Source organism: Triticum dicoccoides, chromosome 1A (assembly GCF_002162155.2).
Source record: "Triticum dicoccoides isolate Atlit2015 ecotype Zavitan chromosome 1A, WEW_v2.0, whole genome shotgun sequence".
Lineage (NCBI taxonomy): Eukaryota > Viridiplantae > Streptophyta > Magnoliopsida > Poales > Poaceae > Triticum > Triticum dicoccoides.
Genome location: NC_041380.1, coordinates 483954731 through 483973521, shown reverse-complemented (window position 1 = coordinate 483973521; position 18791 = coordinate 483954731). Strand labels below are relative to the sequence as shown.

Below are 18791 nucleotides of genomic sequence, written 5' to 3'. Positions count from 1 at the left end.
GCGTACGTACGTACGTGCGTACGTATGTTCGATCGATGCGGCGTACGTAGGACATGTGCGCGAGTTAAACGAGAATGAATGAGCTGCCTATCTGACATAGCTAGCCAGAGCTATAGCTCGACGTCGGTCGTTCGTCCGTATGAAATGAAATGCGTCACTGCAGCGTATTTATGCCCCGGCCGCGTCAAGCTTCACGGCTGTGCCTGGCGCCAAAGGACGGGGCGAGACAAGCGCATTACTGCCTTCTATAAAACCTCAGAGACAAAATCTTAATCCTTGCCAGTACTGCCCCGTACTACAAACGCACGCAGTCACGACTCACACAACAGATGAAATTATTACCTAGACCCGTTCCATGGGCACCCCGGCGTCCCACTAGCTAGTCCATGGAAGGGACGGGTCTACGGAATAATTCCTTTCTTCTTGACCCAACTCGCACGCACGCACACACCAACACCAACGAACACGCACGCACACGATTGATGAGAAACTAAAGAGGACGGCAGCTAGGCGATCGACGACACGACGGCTAAGCATCTAGATCGAAGAAGCCCGGCCGGTCGGTTCAGCCGCGCTTGCCCTTGCCGACCTTGCCGGAGCCGAACCCTGGGTTGCGGTGGTCGGCGCCCACGTCGTTGAAGTCGAGGAGCACTGTGCTCTGGCACTTGGGGCACTTGGGGTCCTCCCGCGACAGCATCACGTACATCATGCACCGGGGGCAGCCCGCGAGGATCATCGCCGAGCCACCACTGCCCCCGCCAGCCTCCGGGCTCCCCTCCGACGACACGCACGAGCTCGGCGGGGATGCCGAGGAAGAAGACGACGAAGACATCCTCCTCGGCGAGTTGCTGCCTCCCGGCGGCGCAGCCGATGGACCCCCTCCGCCGCCGCCGCCGCCGCCGCCGCGTGACCGCGAGAAGCTCAGCCTCAGGTCCAGCTTCGGCCCCTTGCCATTGTTCCTGCTCATCTTCAAGCTAACTCCGCACACCACCGCTGCACTGCACAATGCACACCAAATATAGCTCATGTCATGCTTTCGCTCGATCTCAAACATAAAACAACATCAACAGAATACTCCTCCATCAACCTAGCTATACTAATGATCCATCGATGCAATTAAATAGCCGACGTTGCCGCGCGGTACATTACCTTTGGAGTACGTTGAAGCTACCCAGCTAGTGACACGGAACGTGTACGCGAAACCAAACTAATGTGGGTGTGGAGGTGGAGGTGGAGATAGGGTGGTTTGGAGGCGCGCGCTTGGAAGGGCACTTGCATGCACGTACTAGCTAGCGCTGCCGGCCGGGGTGAAGGACACGGACCAAGTGAGAGCCCCCTGCCCTGTGCCTGAGTATTTGAGGGGTGGTGGTGCAGCTCCCGTGGCGATATATAATGAGGGCGCCGGACAGCTAAGCTGCGTCGAGGTGGAGAGGTGATGATGTTCTTTATTGCCTTGAACAGAAGCATTTAAATTCCCTCCCTGTCGCTTCCCTCCATGCCCCCCCTCCGTCTCACGATGCTAGCTCCGTTTTGGTTTTGCAAGTAAAGGTCAGGTCCCTCTTCTCATTCCTGTGGTTGGCGATGTGTGTTAGGTTAAATTGTAGTCATCGCTAAGAGCATCTTCAGCAGGCGCGCAACCACGCGCACTAAAACCTTTTTACAGCATGGAAATAGCAGTTTTTACGCGCGGCAGGACGCTGACTCCAGCGGCCGCTGCAAAATATGGCGTGCTAACTTACAGCGTGCGCGAGCAGCCGGCGCTTGCAAATAAGATTTTACATGTCCATTTTGACAATGTGATGATGTTTCAAACATTAAACAAATATGCAAAATAAAAGGCATAACATAGTTCAATTGCACAGCAAATCAACAATCATGCCACATCATCATCCAACCAAGTTCAAAATCACCCAACCAAGTTCATGACACATAAAAGTTCACACAAACAAATGGCACATCAACAATCATGCCACATCATCATCGTCCTCCTCTTCCTCCGATTCTTCATCCTCATCCGAAGACGATTCTTCCTCCTCCTCTTCATTGTCGCGCACCCCATCATCATGGGGAGCTCGAAAGGTGTTCACAGGATCTCTAACGGCATCATGCGAAGGTATGTGAGGCACCCCGGAAGACATGTGTCCACCCATGTCACCCGGAGGTGCTCCCATGCCTCCCATGAGAGACCCAAAACACATGCCTCCCATGGTAGCTCCGAAGCCACCCATGCGTCTCATGGTAGCTCCGAAGCCACACATGCCTCCCATGCCGCCCATGGTATCTCCGAAGCCACCCATGCCCCCCATGCCACCGATGCCTCCCGTAGATGCTCCCATGCCTCCCATGGTAGCTCCGAAGCCACCCATGCCTCCCATGGTAGCTCCCATACCTCACATGCCCATGGCTCTTTTTTGGACCAAGACTTCTTCACGGGCAAGATTGACGTACTCCTTTTGCTTCACATCGAGTGTAGATGTGTCCCCGGAGATCAAGTACTTCTCACATTCTAACAATCTAGATCGCTCCTCCATGGCCAATTTCTTCTCCTACAATGCCACCTTCCTCTCCTCGGCCACCACCCTCCTCTCCTCGGCCTCCAACCTCCTCTCCTTGGCCGCCGCATCTTGGTTCCTTGTTATCATCCTCACCTCATTTTCTTCCTTTGGGCGTGCCAAGTGGGGTGGAATCCTACTCCTTGTAGGAGTAGGTTTCCCCCTATCCTAGTCCAAGAAGGAGAAGAAGGGAAAGAGGAGAGAAGACAAGGAAGAAGGGGGCGCCCCCTTCCCCTTGTCCAATTCAGACTGGGCAAGGGGGGGGGTGATGAAGCTACGTACCTAGGGTAGGGTCATAGACCTGACCTAGACATTCTCCCCTAGGACAGCACCCTAAAGCCAGGATCATCCAAAGAGTATCATCATTCACTCGACCAGAAACGTTCCACTCGGAAGAATCGATGTCACTCGACCGTCGCAGAAGTCACTCGACAGGCAGAAGAGCTAAAGCCACTCTGCATATGCAACGGTCGAGCATTTACTCATAGGCTTAATTAGCATTCACAACACTTTAATGTGGGCATTTCCAGTAATGTTCTCTCTTCAATGTACCTTAAACCCTCTGTGTCGTGGGCTGGCTGGGGTCCTGGCGCACTCTATATAAGCCACCCCCTCCACAGGCACAAGGGTTGGCACCCCCTGTAATTCACACGCATATAATCCAGTCGACTGCCTCCGGGCTCCGAGACGTAGGGCTGTTACTTCCTCCGAGAAGGGCCTGAACTCGTAAAACTCGTGTGTAAAACTCCTCCATAGCTAGGATCTTGCCTCTACACTCCTACCCCCATTCTACTGTCAGACTTAGAACCACGACAGTTGGCGCCCACCGTGGGGCAGGTGTCTTAGCGACTTGTTGGAGAAGTTGCGATTTTTTCCGATCCCCATCAACATGGTTTCGGGCGGAGGTTTGTCCGAGGGCCGCGAGATCCATCTTGGTGCGCTCGTATTCGTCGCCGATGACTCCGCTTGGCTCCAAGAAGTGCCACTTAACGTCGAGGCGCTCCCCGTCCGCGGGGCAACACACTTTCGCGTGTGCGTCCGTCGCGTCCTCCTACGGCAGCCGTCGACTTAGTATCGGTCGGCTCCTGTGCTGACCTCCCTCCCCGCAGCCCGCCGGAGCAAGTTCCGGTCGATCGAGGCTTCTGCGGTGGGTGAGGCATGCGGTGGTTCGCCAGTCGGCCACCCCCCAAGTCGCGGCAATTGAGCCTGATGAAACTCTCTACGGCGCGTTCAACTGGCTCCGTAGAGACTGCATCCGAGTGCGACAGCAGCGACCCCGCGGCAGAAGTTTTGATGGTCAATGGACCACACAGTCCTCCTGGCTTCACCCGTGAAGACGGAGGCGATGGGGACGGTGATCCGTCGCGTGTTCACGAAGCGTACCTCCCCAAACCCCTCTCTTCGCAGCAAAGGGAAGAACTTCGCCACCGGAACATGGATGCGCTTCACACTCCTATCGTTGGAGAAACCCCTGAGGCCCAGGCCTTGGAGGAGGCGCGTCTGGCCAACTTGGATGAGCGCACTTGACTGGAGAACCTCCAGCGCGCACTTGACGAGCGTGCTCGGCAGCGTATCCCCGAGTCCAGTCGACGCCAACTTTTTCCGCCTCCGACTCAGGTATACTGAACTCCGATCCAGAATATCGCAGCTGTGGCCCGAATAGCGGAGTCAATCCAACCTTCCCAGTCAGAAGCTGGTCGAGGTTTGGTGCAGATCCGAGCTTTGCTCCGTGCGGTGGGAGAGCAGAATACAACAGTATCTCAGTCGCGGAATAGGATCCATAGCAGGCCCGTAGTTGCAGACACAGTCCAGTCGGCTCACAGCCCGAGATCGCCCCTGAGGCGTGAAGGACGTGGGGACCGGCGAGATCAGTACAGAAACCGCGAGCACTATGATCACTGACTCGATCACGATGATCGTCGTCGAGTGCCCACGCCTCTCCCAAGGAGTGAGTCATACATGCCTCGGCAGCATGACGACAGACATCCTCACAGTGGTGGGCGAAGGATTCCAGTCGACCCCAGGGAGCCGGGGTTTGATGCGAGATCTATTCTCGTTCAGGGTCTGGTCGACAGAAACAGAGCTCATAGAGAAGGTCACGACAGAGATTTCCCAACCAGCAGCAGGGTACATGTCTCAGGTCCAGAGTGCTTCAGCAGAGCCATCAGGGCTGCGGTGATTCCTCCCAACTTCTGGTTGGCGATTGGAGTCAGTAAGTTCACTGGCGAGTCCAAGCCTGACACTTGGCTTGAGGATTATCGAGTGGCTGTACAGATTGGTGGTGGCAATGATGAAGTGGCCATGAAGCACCTTCCTTTGATGTTGGAGGGCTCGTCTAGAGCGTGGCTGAATCAGTTAGCACCTAGTAGTATTTATACTTGGGAAGATCTTGCCCGAGTATTTGTCAAAACATTTGAAGGTACTTGCAAACGGCCAGCAGGGCTGATAGAATTGCAGTGTTGTGTTCAGAAACCGAATGAAACTTTGAGAGATTATATCCAGAGATGGATCACGTTGCACCACACGGTGGAGAATGTGTCGGATCACTAGGCAATTTGTGCCTTCAAAGAAGGCGTTAAGTATCGGGAGTTGAACCTGAAATTCGGTCGGAGAGGAGATATGACTCTAACTCGGATGATGGAGATTGCCACCAAATACGCCAATGGTGAACAAGAAGACCGACTCCGGAATGGCAAGCACAAAACAGTCGCCCACGAAACCGGAGGAGGGAACTCCAGTCGGAAGCAGAAGCACAAAGCCGAGCCAGCTGCTCCTGGTGAAGCCTTAGCCGTGACTCAAGGAAAGTTCAAAGGGAAACCCAAAGGGCCGTGGAACCGCAAGAAAGTAAAAGATCAAGATGGAAATGATGTGCTAGATTTACCATGCCACATTCACACCAAAAAAGATGAAGAGGGTAATTTCATTTACCCGAAGCATATCACTCAACAATGTTGACTCCTAATCCAGCAATTCCGAGAGAAACAACCCAAGGAAAAGAAGAAGGAAGCGGACAAAGTTGAGGATGAGGAGGAAGATGATGATGGTTACCCCCACGTCAATTCTACTCTAATGATTTTCCTGATGTTGAGAGTAAGAGTCGACTGAAAGTCATCAACAGAGAAGTGAACATGGTCGCTCCAGTGACACCCAGTTATTTGAAGTGGTCTCAGACTGCCATTACATTCGACCAGTCCGATCACCCAACGCACATAGCCACCCCTGGGAGGCAAGCGCTGGTGGTCGACCCAGTAGTCAAAGGCACTCGATTGACTAAGGTTTTGATGGATGGTGGCAGTGGTCTGAATATACTATATGCAGAGACGTTGAAAGGAATGGGCATTCCGATGTCCAGACTCAGTGAAAGTAATATGAGTTTCCATGGAGTTATTCCTGCGTCACTCGGTCAGATCGCCCTTGATGTAGTTTTCGGTGATTCCAAGAATTATCGCAAGGAAAAGTTGACATTTGAAGTTGTGGATTTCCAAAGTGCCTATCATGCTATTTTAGGCATGCCAGCTTATGCATGTTTTATGGCTCGACCATGTTACGTGTACCTCAAATTGAAGATGCCTGGTCCTAAAGGGGTGATCACTATCACTGGCAGTCGAAAGAAGGCAGAAGAGTGCTTCCAGAAGGGCTCAAAGATTGCCGATGCACAAATGGCAGTAGTGGAGTTGTAGGAGTATCAAAAAAATGCAGATCCGAGTGATTTGTTGCGTGCTAAGAAGCCTGCCACAGATTCAGCATTCCAGTCATCTGGTGAAACGAAGCCGATTCATATTCATCCAACGGATCCCAATGCTGCTCCGACTCACATTTCAACAACACTCGACTCCAAATAGGAAGAAGCGCTCATCCAGTTCCTCCGTGAGAATTGGGACATCTTTGCATGGAAACCTTCTGACATGCCAGGTGTTCCCAGGGGACTGGCTGAGCATCGTTTGCGAGTCGACCCAATGGTGAAACCAGTCAAAGAACATCTTCGACGGTCCGCCGTACAGAAGAGGAAGACAATCGATGAAGAAGTGGCTCGGCTTCTGGCAGCTGAGTTTATCCGAGAGATTTACCACTCCGAGTGGTTAGCTAATGTTGTCATGGTCCCAAAGAAGGTCGACTCACTTCGCATGTGCATCGACTTCAAACATATCAGTCGGGCCTATCCGAAATATCACTTTCCTCTCCCTCACATCGACCAAATAGTCGACTCGACTGCGGGGTGTGAGCATTTGTCCTTTTTGGATGCTTATTCCGGGTATCATCAGATCCGTCTGTATGGACCCGATGAGATAAAAATAGCTTTCATCACCCCATTTGGGTGCTTCTGTTATGTCAATATGCCATTCGGTTTGAAGAACGCTGGAGCCACATTCATGCGGATGATTCAGAAGTGCTTGCTCACTCAGATCAGTCGGAATGTGGAAGCATACATGGATGACATTGTGGTCAAGTCACGTAAAAGTTCCGACCTATTGGCTGACCTTGCTGGAACCTTTGCCAACCTCAGAAGGTATGATATCAAGCTCAATCCATCAATGTGCACGTTTGGATTTCCAGGCGGAAAATTACTCGGTTTTCTCGTTTCCGAACGAGGGATCGACGCTAACCCAGAGAAAGTGGGTTCCATACTCCGGATGAAACGCCATGTGCGTGTGCATGATGTCCAGAAGCTTACTGGTTGTTTGTCCACCCTAAGTCGATTCATTTCTCGCCTCGGTGAAAAGGCACTACCTCTTTATCGACTGGTGAAGAAGTCAGATAAGTTCGGGTGGACTCCTGAGGCTGATGCAGCATTTGCAGAGCTCAAAGCCCTGCTTTCCACCCAGCCGGTGCTTGCTGCTCCAATCAGCAAATAGCCTTTACTGCTTTACATTGCAGCCACTGGACAAGTTGTCAGTACAATACTTACGGTCGAGCGGGAAGAAGAAGGAAAAGCCTACAAAGTTCAGCGCCCAGTATACTATGTCTCTGAAGTTTTGACTCCATCAAAGCAAAGATATCCACATTATCAGAAGCTTGTTTATGGGATTTATATGAACACGAAGAAGGTTGCACATTACTTCTCTGATCACTCCATTACAGTCGTCAGCAACGCTCCATTATCAGAGATTCTGAACAACAGAGATGCAACTGATCGAGTGGCAAAGTGGGCGATTGAACTCCTTCCCTTAGATATCAAGTTCGAGGCAAAGAAAGCTATCAAGTCCCAAGCAATAGCGGATTTCCTCGCCGAACGGATTGAACAACAACTGCCGACTCAAGTTCACTCGGAGCACTGGACCATGTTCTTTGATGGCTCCAAGATGTTGAATGGTTCCGGTGCTGGGGTGGTACTGGTATCCCCCCGAGGAGACAAGCTCAAATATGTCCTCCAGATTCACTTTGATTCCTCCAATAACAAAGCAGAATATGAAGCACTCTTCTATGGGTTGCGTATGGCCATCTCACTCGGTGTCCGTCGCCTCATGGTCTATGGCGACTCAGATTTGGTAGTCAATCAAGTGATGAAGGAATGGGACGTCAGAAGCCCAGCCATGACTGGTTACTGTAACATGGTGAGGAAGTTGGAAAATAAGTTTGAGGGGTTAGAGCTCCATCATATACCCCGACTGAAAAATCAAGCAGTAGATGATTTAGCAAAGATAGGCTCCAAGAGAGAAGCTATTCCCAGTAATGTGTTCCTGGAGCATATTCATGCACCTTCAGTTCAAGAAGATCCCTTCGCTGAAGAGCCCCCGCAGCCTAAGAGTGCCACAGATCCGACTGAAGTCGAGGTCCCAGCCGTGGTCGACTTGATCATGGAGGTGTTGGTCATCACTCCTGACTGGACGGTGCCATATATTGCATATATCCTTAGGAAAGAGCTCCCAGAGGATGAAGAAGAGGCTCGACAGATCGTCCGTCGATCCAAAGCCTTTATTGTAATAAGAGGACAACTGTTCAGAGAAAGTGCAACTGGAGTCAGCCAGAAATGCATAACACCAGAAGAAGGTCGAGTGATCTTCCACGACATCCATTCGAGGACCTGTGGTCACCATGCGTCCTCTCGGACCATTGTGGCTAAAGCATACCGAGCTGGATTTTATTGGCCACGAGCAAATGAAATGGCGAAAGATATAGTCGACAGATGTGAAGGCCGCCAGTTCTACTCCAATATGTCGCACAAACCTGCATCAGCCCTGAAGACCATTCCACTCGTCTGGCACTTTACTGTTTGGGGATTGGACATGGTTGGTCCACTAAAGAGTAGTAGGAGTGAGTTTACTCACGTGCTTGTAGCAGTCGACAAGTTTACCAAATGGATCGAAGCCAAGCCTATTAAGAATCTTGAAGCTAGTACTGCTGTCAGCTTCATCAGAGAGTTGACATTCAGATATGGGGTTCCGCACAGCATCATCACTGACAATGGATCCAACTTCAATTCTGATGAGTTCAGAACCTTCTGCGCCTCACAAGGCACGCGAGTCGACTATGCTTCAGTCGCCCATCCCCAGTTGAATGGACAAGCAGAAAGAGCAAATGGCCTGATTCTCAAAGGACTAAAACCTCGACTGATGCGAGATCTCAAGCAGGCAGTGGGCGCCTGGGTTGATGAACTTCCATCAGTTCTTTGGGGATTAAGGACAACTCCCAATTGGCCGACTGGCCGAACTCCATTCTTTTTGGTCTATGGAGCTGAGGCAGTTCTACCGAGTGACTTGCTTCACAATGCACCACGAGTTGAGCTCTTCTCTGAAGATGAAGCAGAACAAGCTTGGCAAGGCGCAGTTGACCTCCTAGAGGAGGAAAGAGAGATGTCTTTGATCCGGTCGACCATTTATCAACAAGACTCGCGTCAATTCCATGCTAGACACGTGAAGGGTCGAGCCTTTCAAGAGGGTGACTTGGTTCTTCGAGTGGATCAGCAGAAACCACACAAGCTCGCCCCAGCTTGGGAAGGTCCCTTCATTATCACCAGAGTGCTCCACAATGGAGCATACCACCTTTACAATGTCGAGCATAAGAAGGATGAGCCACGGGCTTGGAATGCGGAGCTGCTCCGCCCCTTTTATACTTAAGTACTCGTTCAAATAAAATGTAATAAGAAATACCTTTGTAATTTGTTTATCAAAGACAAGAGCTTTACAGTCCTCTTGAATGATTGTTGTTGCTTTTATTTGCGTCTGAAATCCACCAAATGGGTGTTGGAAATATGCCCTAGAGGCAATAATAAAAGCATTATTATTATATTTCCTTGTTCATGATAATTGTCTTTATTCATGCTATAATTGTGTTATCCGGAAATTGTAATACATGTGTGAATAATAGACACCAACATGTCCCTAGTAAGCCTCTAGTTGACTAGCTCGTTGATCAACAGATAGTCATGGTTTCCTGACTATGGACACTCGATGTCATTGATAATGAGATCACATCATTAGGAGAATGATATGATGGACAAGACCCAATCCTAAACATAGCATAAGATCGTATAGTTCGTTTGCTAGAGTTTTCCAATGTCAAGTATCCTTTCCTTAGACCATGAGATCGTGTAACTCCCGGATACCGTAGGAGTGCTTTGGGTGTACCAAATGTCACAATGTAACTGGGTGACTATAAAGGTATACTACGGGTATCTCCGAAAATGTCTGTTGGCTTGACACGGATCAAGAGTGGGATTTGTCACTCCGTATGACGGAGAGGTATCACCGGGCCCACTCGATAATGCATCATCATAATGAGCTCAAAGTGACCAAGTGTCTGGTCACGGGATCCTGCATTACGGTACGAGTAAAGTGACTTGCCGGTAACAAGATTGAACGAGGTATTGGGATACCGACGATCGAATCTCGGGCAAGTAACATACCGATTGACAAAGGGAATTGTATACGGGGTTGCTTGAATCCTCGACATCGTGGTTCATCCGATGAGATCATCGAGGAGCATGTGGGAGCCAACATGGGTATCCAGATCCCGCTGTTGGTTATTGACCGGAGAGTCGTCTCGGTCATGTCTGCATGTCTCCTGAACCCGTAGGGTCTACACACTTAAGGTTTGGTGACGCTAGGGTTGTGTATATGCAGTTACCCGAATGTTGTTCGAAGTCCCGGATGAGATCCCGGACGTCACGAGGAGTTCAGGAATGGTCCGGAGGTAAAGAATTATATATAGGAAGTGCTATTTCGGGCATCGGGACAAGTTTCGGGGTCACCGGTATTGTACCGGGACCACCGGAAGGGTCCCGGGGGTCCACCGGGTGGGGCCACCTGCCCCCGGGGGACACGGGCTGTAGGGGGTGCGCCTTGGCCTATATGGGCCAAGGGCACAAGCCCCAAGAGGCCCATGCGCCTAGGGTTCAAGAAGGGAAGAGTCCCAAAGGGGGAAGGCACCTCCTAGGTGCCTTGGGAAGGAGGGATTCCTCCGTTGGCCGCACCCCCCTAGGAGATTGGATCTCCTAGGGCCGGCACCCCCCTAGGAGATTGGATCTCCTAGGGCCAGCGCCCCCCCCCCTTGTACTCCCTATATATAGTGGGTAAAGGAGGGCCTCTCATAACACGCCTTTGGTGCCTCCCTCTCCCTCTCCAACACATCCTCCTCCTCCATAGTGCTTGGCGAAGCCCTGCCGGAGTACTGCAGCTCCACCACCACCACGCCGTCGTGCTGCTGTTGGAGCCATCTTCCTCAACCTCTCCTTCCCCCTTGCTGGATCAAGAAGAAGGAGACGTTATGCTGACCGTACGTGTGTTGAACGCGGATGTGCCGTCCGTTCGGCGCTAGGATCTCCGGTGATTTGGATCATGTCGAGTATGCCTTCCTCATCCCCGTTCTTCGAACGCTTCCGAGCGTGATCTACAAAGGTATGTAGATTCAATCCGATCACTCGTTGCTAGATGAACTCCTAGATGGATCTTGGTGAAATCGTAGGAAATTTTTTGGTTTCTGCTACGTTCCCCAACAGTGGTATCAGAGCTAGGTCTATGTGTGGTTCTCTTGCACGAGTAGAACACAATTTGTTGTGGGCGTTGATGTTGTGAACTTTCTTGCCTCTACTAGTCTTATCTTGCTTCAACGGTATTGTGGGATGAAGCGGCCCAGACCAACCTTACACGTACGCTTACGTGAGACCGGTTCCACCGACTAACATGCACAAGTTGCATAAGGTGGCTGGTGGGTGTCTGTCTCTCCTACTTTAGTTGGAGCGGATTCGATGAAAAGGGTCCTTATGAAGGGTAAATAAAAGTTGACAAATCATGTTGTGGCTTTCACGTAGGTAAGAAAACGTTCTTGCTAGAACCCTACTTCAGCCACGTAAAACTTGCAACAACAATTAGAGGACGTCTAACTTGTTTTTGCAGCAAGTGCTTTGTGATATGATATGGCCAAAGTTGTGATGAATGATGAATGATATATATGTGATGTATGAGATGTTCATGCTATTGTAATAGGAATCACGACTTTCATGTCGATGAGTATGACAACCGGCAGGAGCCATAGGAGTTGTCTTTATTTATTGTATGACATGCGTGTCATTGAGAAACGCCATGTAAATTACTTTACTTTATTGCTAAACGTGTTAGCCATAGTAGTAGAAGTAATAGTTGGCGAGCAACTTCATGGAGACACGATGATGGAGATCATGATGATGGATATCATGGTGTCATGCCGGTGACAAGATGATCATGGAGCCCCAAGATGGAGATCAAAGCAGCTATGTGATATTGGCCATATCATGTCACTATTATTATTTGATTGCATGTGATGTTTATCATATTTATGCATCTTGTTTACTTAGAACGACGGTAGTAAATAAGATGATCCCTCATAATAATTTCAAGAAAGTGTTCCCCCTAACTGTGCACCGTTGCGACAGTTCGTTGTTTCGAAGCACCACGTGATGATCGGGTGTGATAGATTCTAACGTTCACATACAATGGGTGTAAGACAGATTTACACATGCAAACACTTAGGTTGACTTGACGAGCCTAGCATGTATAGACATGGCCTCGGAACACAGAAGACCGAAAGGTCGAGCATGAGTCGTATAGAAGATACGATCAACATGAAGATGTTCACCGACGTTGGCTAGTCCGTCTCACGTGATGATCGGACACGGCCTAGTTAACTCGGATCATGTTATACTTAGATTACAGGAGGGATGTTTATCTAAGTGGGAGTTCATTGAATAATTTGATTAGATGAACTTAATTATCATGAACTTAGTCTAAAAATATTTACAATATGTCTTGTAGATCAAATGGCCAACGTAGTCCTCAACTTCAATGCGTTCCTAGAGAAAACCAAGCTGAAAGACGATGGCAGCAACTACACGGACTGGGTCCGGAACCTGAGGATCATCCTCACAGCTGCCAAGAAAGATTATGTCCTACAAGCACCGCTAGGTGACGCACCTGTTCTCCCTGCAGAACAAGACATTATGAACGCTTGGCAGGCACGTACCGATGACTACTCCCTCGTTCAGTGCGGCATGCTTTACAGCTTAGAGCCGGGGCTCCAAAAGCGTTTTGAGAGACACAGAGCATATGAGATGTTCGAAGAGATGAAAATGGTTTTCCAAGCTCATGCCCGGGTCGAGAGATATCAAGTCTCCGACAAGTTCTTTAGCTGTAAGATGGAGGAAAACAGTTCTGTCAGTGAGCACATACTCACAATGTCTGGGTTACATAACCGCTTGACTCAGCTAGGAGTTAATCTCCCAGATGACGCGGTCATTGACAGAATCCTTCAGTCGCTTCCACCGAGCTACAAGAGCTTTGTGATGAACTTCAATATGCAGGGGATGGAAAAGACCATTCCTGAAGTATTTGCAATGCTGAAATCAATAGAGGTAGAAGTCAAAAAGGAACATCAAGTGTTGACGGTGAATAAAACCACTAAGTTCAAGAAAGGCAAGGGTAAGAAAACCTTCAAGAAAGACGGCAAGGGAGTTGCCGTGCCCGGCAAGCAAGCTGCCGGGAAGAAGCCAAAGAATGGACCCAAGCCCGAGACTGAGTGCTTTTATTGCAAGGAAAGTGGTCACTAGAAGCGGAACTGCCCCAAATACTTAGCGGGCAAGAAGGCCGGCAAAATGAAAGGTATATGTGATATACATGTAATTGATGTGTACCTTACCAGTACTCGTAGTAGCTCCTGGGTATTTGATACCGGTGCAGTTGCTCACATTTGTAACTCAAAGCAGGAGCTGCGGAATAAGTGGAGACTGGCGAAGGACGAGGTGACGATGTGTGTCGGGAATGGTTCCAAGGTCGATGTGATTGCCGTCGGTACGCTACCTCTACATTACCAACGGGATTAGTTTTGAACCTCAATAATTGTTATTTAGTGCCAAGTTTGAGCATGAACATTGTATCAGGATATCGTTTAATACGAGATGGCTACTCATTTAAATCCGAGAATAATGGTTGTTCTATTTATATGAGAGATATGTTTTATGGTCATGCTCCGATGGTGAATGGTTTATTCTTAATGAATCTCGAGCGTAATGCTACACATGTTCATAGTGTGAGTACCAAAAGATGTAAGATTGATAATGATAGTCCCACATACTTGTGGCACTGCCGCCTTGGTCACATAGGTGTCAAACGCATGAAGAAGCTCCATGCTGATGGACTTTTAGAGTCTCTTGATTACGAATCATTTGACACGTGCGAACCATGCCTCATGGGTAAAATGACCAAGACTCTGTTCTCAGGAACAATGGAGCGAGCAACCAACTTATTGGAAATCATACATACTGATGTGTGGGGTCCAATGAGTGTTGAGGCTCGCGGTGGCTATTGTTATGTTCTCACCCTCACTAATGACTTGAGTAGATATGGGTATATCTATTTAATGAAACACAAGTCTGAGACCTTTGAAAAGTTCAAGGAATTTCAGAGTGAGGTTGAGAATCAACGTGACAGGAAAATCAAGTTCCTGCGATCAGATCGTGGAGGAGAATACTTGAGTCATGAGCTTGGCACACACTTAAGAAAATGTGGAATAGTTTCACAGCTCACGACGCCTGGAACACCTCAGCGTAATGGTGTGTCCGAACATCGTAATCGCACTCTATTAGATATGGTGCGATCTATGATGTCTCTTACCGATTTACCGCTATCTTTTTGGGGATATGCTTTAGAGACTGCCGCATTCACTTTAAATAGGGCTCCGTCAAAATCCGTTGAGACAACACCGTATGAATTATGGTTTGGGAAGAAACCTAAGCTGTCGTTTCTAAAAGTTTGGGGATGCGATGCTTATGTCAAGAAACTTCAACCTGAAAAGCTCGAACCCAAGTCGGAAAAATGCGTCTTCATAGGATACCCTAAAGAAACTATTGGATATACCTTCTACCTCAGATCCGAAGGCAAGATTTTTGTTGCCAAGAATGGATCCTTTCTAGAGAAGGAGTTTCTCTCGAAAGAAGTAAGTGGGAGGAAAGTAGAACTTGATGAAGTATTACCTCTTGAACCGGAAAATGGCGCAGCTCAAGAAAATGTTCCTGAGGTGCCTGCACCGACTAGAGAGGAAGTTAATGATGATGATCAAGATACTTCTGATCAAGCTCCTACTGAAATTCGAAGGTCCACAAGGACACGTTCCGCACCAGATGGTACGGCAACCCTGTCTTGGAAATTATGTTGTTAGACAACGGTGAACCTTCGAACTATGAAGAAGCGATGGCGGGCCCAGATTCCGACAAATGGCTAGAAGCCATGAAATCCGAGATAGGATCCATGTATGAAAACAAAGTATGGACTTTGACTGACTTGCCCATTGAGCGGCGAGCCATAGAAAATAAATGGATCTTTAAGAAGAAGACAGACGCGGATGGTAATGTGACCATATATAAAGCTCGGCTTGTCGCTAAGGGTTATCGACAAGTTCAAGGGGTTGACTACAATGAGACTTTCTCACCGGTAGCGAAGCTAAAGTCCGTCCGAATCATGTTAGCAATTGCCGCATTCTATGATTATGAGATATGGCAAATGGACGTCAAAACGGCATTCCTTAATGGTTTCCTTCAGGAAGAATTGTATATGATGCAGCCGGAAGGTTTTGTCGATCCTAAGAATGCTGACAAGGTGTGCAAGCTCCAACGCTCGATTTATGGGCTGGTGCAAGCATCTCGGAGTTGGAACATTCGCTTTGATGAGATGATCAAAGCGTTTGGGTTTACGCAGACTTATGGAGAAGCCTGTGTTTACAAGAAAGTGAGTGGGAGCTCTGTAGCATTTCTCATATTATATGTAGATGACATACTTTTGATGGGAAATGATATAGAACTCTTGGACATCATTAAGGCCTACTTGAATAAGAGTTTTTCAATGAAGGACCTTGGAGAAGCTGCATATATATTAGGCATCAAGATCTATAGAGATAGATCAAGACGCCTCATAGGTCTTTCACAAAGCACATACCTTGATAAGATATTGAAGAAGTTCAATATGGATCAGTCTAAGAAGGGGTTCTTGCCTGTGTTGCAAGGTGTGAAATTGAGCTCAGCTCAATGTCCGACCACGGCAGAAGATATAGAGGAGATGAGTGTCATCCCCTATGCCTCAGCCATAGGTTCTATTATGTATGCCATGCTGTGTACCAGACCTGATGTAAACCTCGCCGTAAGTTTGGTAGGAAGGTACCAAAGTAATCCCGGCAAGGAACACTGGACAGCGGTCAAGAATATCCTGAAGTACCTAAAAAGGACTAAGGAAATGTTTCTCATTTATGGAGGTGACGAAGAGCTCGTCGTAAAAGGTTACGTCGACGCTAGCTTCGACACAGATCTGGATGACTCTAAGTCACAAATCGGATACGTGTATATTTTGAATGGTGGGGCAGTAAGCTGGTGCAGTTGCAAGCAGAGCGTCGTGGCGGGATCTACATGTGAAGCGGAGTACATGGCAGCCTCGGAGGCAGCGCATGAAGCAATTTGGGTGAAGGAGTTCATCACCGACCTAGGAGTCATACCCAATGCGTCGGGGCCAATCAAACTCTTCTGTGACAACACTGGAGCTATTGCACTTGCCAAGGAGCCCAGGTTTCACAAGAAGACAAGGCACATCAAGCGTCGCTTCAACTCCATTCGTGAAAATGTTCAAGATGGAGACATAGATATTTGTAAAGTACATACGGACCTGAATGTAGCAGATCCGTTGACTAAACCTCTCCCTAGAGCAAAACATGATCAACACCATAATTCCATGGGTGTTTGATTCATCACAATGTAACTAGATTATTGACTCTAGTGCAAGTGGGAGACTGTTGGAAATATGCCCTAGAGGCAATAATAAAAGCATTATTATTATATTTCCTTGTTCATGATAATTGTCTTTATTCATGCTATAATTGTGTTATCCGAAAATCGTAATACATGTGTGAATAATAGACACCAACATGTCCCTAGTAAGCCTCTAGTTGACTAGCTCGTTGATCAACAGATAGTCATGGTTTCCTGACTATGGACACTGGATGTCATTGATAATGAGATCACATCATTAGGAGAATGATGTGATGGACAAGACCCAATCCTAAACATAGCATAAGATCGTATAGTTCGTTTGCTAGAGTTTTCCAATGTCAAGTATCCTTTCCTTAGACCATGAGATCGTGTAACTCCCGGATACCGTAGGAGTGCTTTGGGTGTACCAAACGCCACAACGTAACTGGGTGACTATAAAGGTATACTACGGGTATCTCCGAAAGTGTCTGTTGGGTTGACACGGATCAAGACTGGAATTTGTCACTCCGTATGACGGAGAGGTATCACTGGGCCCATTCGGTAATGCATCATCATAATGAGCTCAAAGTGACCAAGTGTCTGGTCATGGGATCATGCATTACAGTACGAGTAAAGTGACTTGCCGGTAACGAGATTGAACGAGGTATTGGGATATCGACGATCGAATCTCGGGCAAGTAACATACCGATTGACAAAGGGAATTGTATACGGGGTTGCTTGAATCCTCGACATCGTGGTTCATCCGATGAGATCATCGAGGAGCATGTGGGAGCCAACATGGGTATCCAGATCCCGCTGTTGGTTATTGACCGGAGAGTCGTCTCGGTCATGTCTGCATGTCTCCCGAACCCGTAGGGTCTACACACTTAAGGTTCGGTGACGCTAGGGTTGTGTATATGTAGTAACCCGAATGTTGTTCGGAGTCCCGGATGAGATCCCGGATGTCATGAGGAGTTCCGGAATGGTCCGGAGGTAAAGAATTATATATAGGAAGTGCTATTTCAGGCATCGGAACAAGTTTCGGGGTCACCGGTATTGTACCGGGACCACCGGAAGGGTCCCGGGGGTCCACCGGGTGGGGCCACCTTCCCCCGGGGGCCACATGGGCTGTAAGGGGTGCGCCTTGGCCTATATGAGCCAAGGTCACCAGCCCCAAGAGGCCCATGCGCCTAGGGTTCAAGAAGGGAAGAGTCCCAAAGGGGGAAGGCACCTCCTAGGTGCCTTGGGGAGGAGGGATTCCTCCCTTGGCCGCAACCCCCTAGGAGACTGGATCTCCTAGGGCCGGCGCCCCCCCCCCCTTGGACTCCCTATATATAGTGGGGAAAGGAGGGCCTCTCATAACACGCCTTTGGTGCCTCCCTCTCCCTCTCCAACACATCCTCCTCCATAGTGCTTGGCAAAGCCCTGCCGGAGTACTGCAGCTCCACCACCACCACGCTGTCGTGCTGCTGTTGGAGCCATCTTCCTCAACCTCTCCTTCCCCCTTGCTGGATCAAGAAGAGGGAGACGTTACGCTGACCGTACGTGTGTTGAACGCGGAGGTGCCGTCCGTTCGGTGCTAGGATCTCCGGTGATTTGGATCACGTCGAGTACGCCTTCCTCATCCCCGTTCTTTGAACGCTTCCGCGCGTGATCTACAAAGGTATGTAGATGCAATCCAATCACTCGTTGCTAGATGAACTCCTGAAATTTTTTTGTTTTCTGCTACGTTCCCCAACAATGGGTAACTTAGCTGCGAATCCGTTTTGCCTAAGTTCAAAAGAAAATCCTACCGAGTGGTGAGCAAGTCTCTCACTCGGGGGCTTAGCTGCGAATCCATTTCGCCTAAGTTTGTAAAATCCTACCGAGTGGTGAGCAAGTATCTCACTCGGGGGCTTAGCTGCGAATCCATTTCGCCTAAGTTTGTAAAATCCTACTGAGTGGTGAGCAAGTCTCTCACTCGGGGGCATAGCTGTAGTCCAGTACTTGCCTAAGTTTGTAAAATCCTACCGAGTGGTGAGCAACCCTCCCACTTGGGGGCT

The 18791-nt window shown here is 48.9% G+C and overlaps 1 protein-coding gene across 2 annotated transcripts; it reads right to left on the bottom strand.

The window, feature by feature from the left end:
* Positions 1-248: 248 nt before the first annotated feature.
* LOC119305649 (glycogen synthase kinase-3 alpha-like) lies at positions 249-1347 on the bottom strand. Of its 2 annotated transcripts, none has more exons than XM_037582145.1 (2): positions 1150-1347; positions 249-998 (listed from the first exon to the last, which is right to left on the bottom strand). In XM_037582145.1, the coding sequence occupies exon 2, from the start codon at positions 965-967 to the stop codon at positions 566-568; it is 402 nt and encodes a 133-aa protein (XP_037438042.1). In that variant the 5' UTR covers positions 968-998; positions 1150-1347; the 3' UTR covers positions 249-565. The 2 variants fall into 2 exon arrangements, with proteins under 2 accessions (XP_037438042.1, XP_037438090.1); XM_037582193.1 differs by having other exon boundaries at positions 249-993.
* Positions 1348-18791: the final 17444 nt, after the last annotated feature.